General features: G+C 55.5%; 1 protein-coding gene across 1 annotated transcript; it reads left to right on the top strand.

Annotated features, from left to right (window-relative positions):
- Positions 1 to 244: 244 nt before the first annotated feature.
- Positions 245 to 6,871, top strand: ZIC5 (Zic family member 5). The gene is made up of 2 exons (XM_060128942.1): positions 245 to 1,759; positions 6,429 to 6,871. Exons 1-2 carry the CDS (start codon positions 313 to 315, stop codon positions 6,869 to 6,871), a joined length of 1,890 nt encoding a protein of 629 aa, XP_059984925.1. The 5' UTR covers positions 245 to 312.
- Positions 6,872 to 8,132: the final 1,261 nt, after the last annotated feature.

Genomic DNA, 8,132 nt, shown 5'->3' with positions numbered 1-8,132 from the left:
AAGGCGGCCAGGAGCAGAGGGGCGGATGCCCGCTGAGCCTGAAAGGGAGCCAATCGGTCAGCCGCGGCTGCTGCCAATCACGCGGCTCCCTCCAATCCCACCCTTGCTATTTCCAAAATCTCGGTCCCACTGCGCAGCTCAAATGTGGTGTTTGCTCTGCCAGTCGCTGGAGGACAGAGTGGGAACGGGAATAAGCAGAGTTCGGAGGCTAGGACAAAGAAGTTAAAGAGCGCCTAACATATACATGTTTTTGAAGGCGGGCAGAGGGAAAAAAGTCCCCCCAGTGAGGGCCTGTGAGTCTGTGTAGTTCTGATGGAGACCCCTTTGAGCAAGAGGAACCCGCCAGCGCTGAGATTAGCGGATTTGGCAACAGCTCAGGCCAGGCCACTTCAGAATATGACAGGCTTCCCGGCGCTGGCCAGCGCGGCCGCCCACTCCCAACTCCGCGCCGCAGCCGCGCACCTCCGCCCTCGGGACCTGGGCGCTGACCCCGGCGTGGCCATCACTCCGCTCGGACCCGAGCACATGGCCCAGGCGAGCGCGTTCGGCCTCATCCCTCCCTCCCAGGCGCTCCCGGCACAGCCCGAGGCCCCAGCGGCCGCCGCCCGCGCTGCAGCCTCGGTCTCGCACCCGGGCGCCGGCACCTACCCTGGCGGCGGGGGCAGCGGTAGCGTGCAGTCCTCCGCGCCCGCGCCCCCGCCCCCAGCCCCTCCTCTTCCTCCCTCCCTTTCACCCCCTCCCCCTCCTCTTGGCCTCTCGGGCTACACCACCACCAACAGTGGCGGCGGCGGCAGCAGCGGCAAAGGCCACAGCAGGGACTTCGTCCTCCGGAGGGACCTTTCCGCCACGGCCCCCGCGGCGGCCATGCACGGGGCCCCGCTCGGAGGGGAGCAGCGGTCCGGCACCGGCTCCCCCCAGCACTCGGCCCCGCCTCCCCACTCAGCCGGCATGTTCATCTCGGCCAGCGGCACCTACGCTGGCCCGGACGGCAGCGGCGGCGGGGGCCCGGCGCTCTTTCCCTCGCTGCACGACACGCCGGGAGGCCCCGGCGGCCACCCGCACCCGCTCAACGGCCAGATGCGCCTGGGGCTGGCGGCAGCGGCGGCAGCCGCGGCGGCTGAACTGTACGGCCGCGGGGAGCCGCCCTTCGCGCCGCGCTCGGGGGATGCGCACTACGGTGCGGTGGCGGCCGCTGCAGCCGCCGCCCTGCATGGCTACGGAGCCGTGAACTTAAACCTGAACCTGGCGGCGGCGGCTGCTGCCGCGGCGGCCGGACCCGGGCCCCACCTGCAACACCACGCGCCGCCCCCGGCGCCGCCACCGCCGCCCGCGCCCGCGCAGCACCCGCACCAGCACCACCCCCACCTCCCAGGGGCGGCCGGGGCCTTCCTGCGCTACATGCGGCAGCCAATCAAGCAGGAGCTCATCTGCAAGTGGATCGACCCCGAGGAGCTGGCCGGGCCGCCGCCGCCCCCGCCCCCGGCCGGCGGCGCCAAGCCCTGCTCCAAAACTTTCGGCACCATGCACGAGCTGGTGAACCACGTCACGGTGGAGCACGTGGGCGGCCCCGAGCAAAGCAGCCACGTCTGCTTCTGGGAGGACTGTCCGCGCGAGGGCAAGCCCTTCAAGGCCAAATACAAGCTCATCAACCACATCCGCGTGCACACCGGCGAGAAGCCCTTTCCCTGCCCCTTCCCGGGCTGCGGCAAGGTCTTCGCGCGCTCCGAGAACCTCAAGATCCACAAGCGCACTCATACAGGTGGGTGTCTGTCCCCGGCCGCGCCGCCGCCGCCGCCTCCCGCGCCGCCGCCGCTTCTGCCGCTGCTTCTCTTCCTCCTCCTCCTGCTCGCCTTAATTTTTCCCTCCTTCTGCTGCTTCTCTTCGCATACGTATAACCCGGACATGTGACTTCTTTTTTTTCTCTCCCCCCTTTTTTTCTATGAATAAGTAATTCGATAGCACACACAGGCCCCGCGCTGGGTTCCCACACGGTGGAGTCTCCAGCGCTCCCGCAGCCCCTCCGCCGGGACCGGCAACGCGCTCCAGCCGCCGCCGCCGCCACCCCGGAGCAGAAGCAGCCACCGCCGGAGCAGGAAGGCGCCCAGGACGGTCGGCAGCCCCCTTCCGCCCGGCCCCGGGAACTTGGGGAGGGCGATGGGGAAGGAGGGCCGGAGCCGCCCCGGCGGCTCTTCCCTCCCCATCGGATGTCAGGTCCCGCGCGGTCGCCGTGCTCCAAAGAGCGGGCGTGCGAGGGGCGCGTGGGATTTGCTGCGGTATTGGGGCCGCGAGGCCCAGCTCGGTGTGGCCCCTCCTGGAGGGGAGAGGGGACCCTGTCCCTCCGGGGAGGGGTGCAAAATGCGAAAGTAATGCGCCCTCGGGCTTCCGGGGACCTTCCCCCTACGCACACACACTCGCCCACCGTTACACACCCCACAGTACACGTTCATGTGCACACACACATCACACGAACAACTTCACACACCCATATGCCCTCATACACCCCTCCCTCATTTCTGGAACGTCCTTGTGCCCTGATGACACAATCACACTTACTCATTTACACACCTTCATCTACACCTATACGCACACGCGCCGTCACAGTTTATCACACATGCCCTAGAGGGTGCTGGAGAAATTGGGTTCTGTCCATTTAAAGGAAGGTTCTCCTTGGAGGAGGACAGGGCGAGCTGCAGAGTCTCCAGCGGTCGTTGGGGCCTACCCCCCCCACCGTGGGACTTGGAAGGAGCCCCCGGCACTCTGGGGAACCCTCCCGTCCCCACCCCGAGCCCTGCCGTAGGGGGTGCCACGGCCGCGGCCTGGGGCGTGGGATGTCGCCAGTGGGCCGTGTGGCCCTTGGAACAGACGAGCGCGCTGGGCAGAAGCGCTGATGAGCGCGAGTGCAGTCGGGATTTATAGGGACAGACAATATTATCCCTCGGAGGACACTTAAGTAGAGTTTACATTCAGTAATTACTTGGCTGATTTATCGGCGCGGCGACGACGAGGAGGCAGCGCCGGGCTTGGGCCGCAACGCCTGGCCAGCGGCCGGGGCCGAGGCCACTGGCGGAGGGGTGAGGGGGATCTGCGTGAGAAGCCGGGTCCAGGGGCCCGAGGCTGGAGCCCCGGGCCTTGCTTCTGTCGCCGGTACCTGACAGGCCTCCTGCGGACTGGCTCGCTGACCGGCTGGGAGCGCGTTTTCCCCCGAGTTCCGTTTGCCAGCCCCTTTCTTCTCTAATCGGAATCAGTCCGACTTAATGATTTTGCCAAAAGGAAGCGTCCCGCAAGGCTCTCGTAAAAACTCCCTGGCCCGCTAAGCCAGCTGCTGGCCCCCGTGCCCAGCACTTGCCGACGGGACAGGGGCCTGGGGCTGTGAGCGGGACGCGCGGGGCGCGCGAAGTGAAGCCGCCCCCAAAGGGAACCCCTAAAAGCGCAGCCCGCGACCTCGGGCCCTTCCCGCCTTTCCAGGCCTCGGAGGGGAGTAGATCATCCCTTGGCGGGCAGGGGGCTGCCCGGAGGTGAGGGCCGTTTCCGCCCGGGTCAGGCAAGGAACTGGAAATTGACTGCGCGGCAGCTGACCGGGTGTCGGCTCTCCGGCCCCCGGGGACAGGCAGCCTCCCGCCCCCCTCGAGGGCGGGCCCCAAGGGGGCGTGCGCGCGTGCTGCCGGGGGCGGAGACCCGGGCGCCGAGGGAACCCGGGGCCGTTTTGTTTTCGGGTTCCTTGTGCGCAAGGTTGCATTCTCGCCTGGCTCGCGGCGGCTGCGTGGGCCTCGCCGGGTCCCTCGGGCAGGGATGGGAGCGCCCTCGCGTTGATGCTCAGACCCGCGCCGGGTGTTTTGGGCCGTCCCTGGGCCGCTAAGCCACTGAGCACTGTGTCCAGAGAAAGGCCAGGCCGGGCTCCCTGCCCCATCACAAGGCTCTCCCTTTTTGGGGGTTACCCAGGATCCCGGAACGGCTTGATCAAAGGGAATAATCCCCGGCCACTCCTGAAGGCCCATTTCCTGACCCACGTGTCCCCAATTCCATTTATAACCTTCCTCTGGGCTGGACTCGAGTTCTCACACGTAGCTTCCCTCACTCTCTAAAACTCTGTAAGTAGTTAAATTCTGACGTGACCCCTCTGTCAGAATCTGAAATGTAAACATTAGGGTCTCTCACCCTTTCTAGGCAGGGAGAATTTGCTAACTGCCCCCCTCCCCGTACGTAGGCCCCCCTGAATAAAAATAGGCAATTCTATCACCCTTTCTCTTTTTTCTACTTTCTTCCATCTCTCCTTTATCCCTGCTTTTCTACCTTTCTTTCCACTCCGTATCTGCCTTTTCTGGGTCTGATTCTCCCCCCCCCCCCCCCCGCTACGCGGGCCTCTCACTGTTGTGGCCTCTCCTGTTGCCGAGCAAAGGCTCCGGACGCGCAGGCTCAGCGGCCATGGCTCACAGGCCCAGCCGCTCCGCGGCTTGTGGGATCTTCCCGGACCGGGGCACGAACCCGTGTCCCCTGCATCGGCAGGTGGACTCTCAACCACTGTGCCACCCGGGAAGCCCCTGGGTCTGATTCTTAATGCTTCTCTTTCAACATGTGCAGTGGTGGAGCCAGCAATGTCCAAGCCGTTTATTCTGCACAATCCAAGATACTTGGCTTGTGCAGAAACATAAGAATTCTAAAAAGCAACATTGCACATTTGCATAGGGTGAATAAAATTACTTAAACCTCCATGATGAAGAAAAGCTGATTATAATTATTTTTGGAAGAATGCTATATTAAATTAGTATTAGCCAACTTAAAGTGGAATGTAGAAATCGGGACAAATAATCAGTGTTTTGATAAAACTCGGTTAACTGTTTTTGTTGCAGCCCCTCTACAGAGAATTTTTAAAGGTTACGATTATCATTGCATTATGTTGTGTTTTTCCCTCTCTTCATGGCCCAAGGCAGGGGGTATATTAAATAATATAAATATATTATAAATATTAAATGATAATATTTAATTTTGCTTTAAAGCAGTATTTCCAGGTAGTATATGTTATATTCCAGGCATCTGAATACTTTTCAGATGTGCTAACGTACTCTGGCATTGAAGCAATTAGCACTGATGAAATTAAAAAAGAGAAAATTACACTGAAATATTTGTACAGGAAAGTCCACCACAGAAATTTATGTACACTAAGCTGTCTTAATAGTTGTTTGGCTTTTTAAAAAATAAATTGTCAGAAACCAAGGAAAAGACCATATCTTGTGTGTCACCAGAGTAGCTGCTGAAATGTAGAGAAATTCAACTCTATTTTTTAAATCATTTAAATATAAGGAATATATTTATTATACCACAATATGTATGAGATAACATGTTCAGTTATGGACTCAAATACATCAAGTTCATGGATACTAAGGGGAGGGGGAAAATTCATAGTTACCTGCTGTCCTCCTGTTTCTGCTTTTTAATACCAAAGTGTAGTGTGGCTGCATATCTGCTCGTCTTACTGAGCATTTCCGCCACCTGGACCTTGGGCCTTGTGTTGAAAGGCCCTGTGCTCCTGGGGTGGGTAGGGCAGCTTAAAGGGGCGATGGGCCCAGAGACTCTGGTAAACAGTCGATCTTTTTTGGTTGTTAAACAGTGTTAGAATAAGAAGTCTGCTTATGCCATCAGGGGATGCCAGGTTCTGGCTAAGGCTTGTAGTCTTTATTAACGTTTGTTAAGGTTCTGTTCCTCTAGGGTCTCAACTGCCCAGCAAGTTGTGAGGAAAGCTGGAACGAACGAACGAAGAGGGCAACAGCCTATTCTCTGCCCAGCTAGGCTTATAAAAAAATCTAGTGGTGGGATCATGTTTTTCACAGATGTCTTTATTTCTGGAGAGAACAGGATTTTGGTGTATTTCCTTTCCTTTCCCATCAGGGAAATCCTGGGGAACACTCTGAAACAAAATGCCATTATTACAATTTTACTGCATCACCCCCAGTTTACTTTTAATTGAGAATATGTGTTTGTCTTTTTTCTCTTTTTCTTACGGTCTTCACCCAAGCTGTGGCTTTGGAAGTATTTTATCAGCATTTATCTTGACAGGGGATGGGCTTGAATTTTTGTGTGTATAGACCCTGAGGGGAACAAGGATGCGGGAATCTGGGTCCTAGCTGGATTTCAGTGTTAGAGCCTGGACCATGCTCTAACCATTCTCACCTCGACCCCTATGGTACTTCGGGGTTGACATCCAGCCTCTCGCAAGCCCAGGTCCAAGGAGAGCCTCCAGGCCAGGGGACACCAGGCCCATCCCCGCAGCATCCCTTCCCTGTTGCATCCTGGAACATGGGAATTAGGAGTTAGACTGGGAGTTGGTCTTCAGGAGGATGGGAAGATGCATCCTCATGTCTGCTCTAAGATTTCTCTCTCAGGTGAGAGGTCTCTGAAAAGCACTTGTTAACCTTTCCTATGTTTTATTGCAGGAGAAAAGCCTTTCAAATGTGAATTTGATGGCTGTGACAGGAAGTTTGCCAACAGCAGTGACCGAAAGAAACATTCCCACGTCCACACCAGTGACAAGCCCTACTACTGCAAGATCCGAGGCTGTGACAAATCCTACACCCACCCGAGCTCGCTGAGGAAGCACATGAAGATTCACTGCAAGTCCCCACCACCCTCTCCAGGACCCCTGGGCTACTCATCGGTGGGGACTCCAGTGGGTGCCCCCTTGTCCCCTGTGCTGGACCCAACCAGGAGTCGCTCGAGCACTCTGTCCCCTCAGGTGACCAACCTCAATGAGTGGTACGTTTGCCAGCCCAGTGGGGTCCCCAGTCACCTCCACACCCCTTCCAGCAGTGGAACCACTTCTGAGTCTGACGACGAGGAGATGTACCGGAACTCTGAAGGCGTGCGGACCATACATTAGATTTTATTAGTAATAATAATAATAAGTACAACAATGAGTGGGAGCCCTTGGACCGTATCCTAACCTGAGACAATGCCGAGGCTGAGACAAACTCGTGACTCAGACTTGCCACCGGGTCTAATTAGCCCTATTTATTCAGTATGAAACCCTATGGTGTTTGTACATTTAATTAATTTAATTAAGATATTTGGGTTTTTTTTCCCCTTAGAAAACAAACAAACAAAAAAACCCAACCAAGCTGGACTTGTGTGTTGCAGGGGCACAGGACTGAGAGCAGGTTGTACCACATGGAAAATGAATGGAGAGATTAGTGAATCGAGACACACACTGCCAATGCCATATATATAGTTTTTACAAGGGTGAGAGAAAGAGCATTAAGTCAGAACTCAACACAGCACCAAGGCCCTTTGCATTTCCTGGAGTGCCTCACGAACGCCTTTGACACCGTCATGGGCTTCTCTGGAGCCTCTCTGCCTCCTGCTTGGGCCCTAATTCTGCAAAGGCCTCTTGATTGTAAACCACACACGTGCTGCATTGCCAACAGATCTTGGACTGTACCTATGTCCACAAATATTTGTAAAAACCCTTTAAGTTCTAATACTTGTAATTTTTAATTTCCACTCTTTTATTACTGATCTCACCTAACACAGTATTTTTATACAGGATTACTTCTTCAGTACCCTGCTTGTATGGTTTTTTTTTTTAAAAAAGATGCAGCAACCTAGTACATCTCCATATATTGTGCCACCGTGATTGTTCCAGCAACAGTGGAGAGAAGAAAAAGCTGCTGCGGTAGACAACTGTGAAACTGTGATATTTTATAAAATAGAAGAAATTCAAGTGCTTTCTTTTTCCTCTTTTTTTTTTTCATCTGGAATCTCAGAGCCTGCCTCTTTACTCTGTCCAAACTTCTTGTGTAATAAAGAGATTATGTTTTAGATCATAAGTTCTTTGGGATGCCAAAATTAACAGGCAAGTGTAAGGAGGTGTGATGTTGGCAACATGCCTATTTTGGGGGGAAGGCTGTTGTTTTACAAACAGGGCAATCCTTTTATACTGTTGTATCGACCTTTTAAAACATCTTTACTTTTCAGTGCTGGAAGTTGCATTTTAATGCATTTTCTTCCACCTGAGCACTCGGAACTCTCCCACTTGCAAATGACAATGTATGACCTACATTAAAAGAGGAGAGGGAGTTGCTATACATATTAAAAATTTTAAAACGTTTATAGTTACCACCAAACACTGATGAATGTGTGAC

Source organism: Lagenorhynchus albirostris, chromosome 18 (assembly GCF_949774975.1).
Source record: "Lagenorhynchus albirostris chromosome 18, mLagAlb1.1, whole genome shotgun sequence".
Taxonomy (NCBI): Eukaryota; Metazoa; Chordata; class Mammalia; order Artiodactyla; family Delphinidae; genus Lagenorhynchus; species Lagenorhynchus albirostris.
Note: the sequence above shows the minus strand (reverse complement) of the source record. Positions and strands in the feature narration are given on the sequence as shown.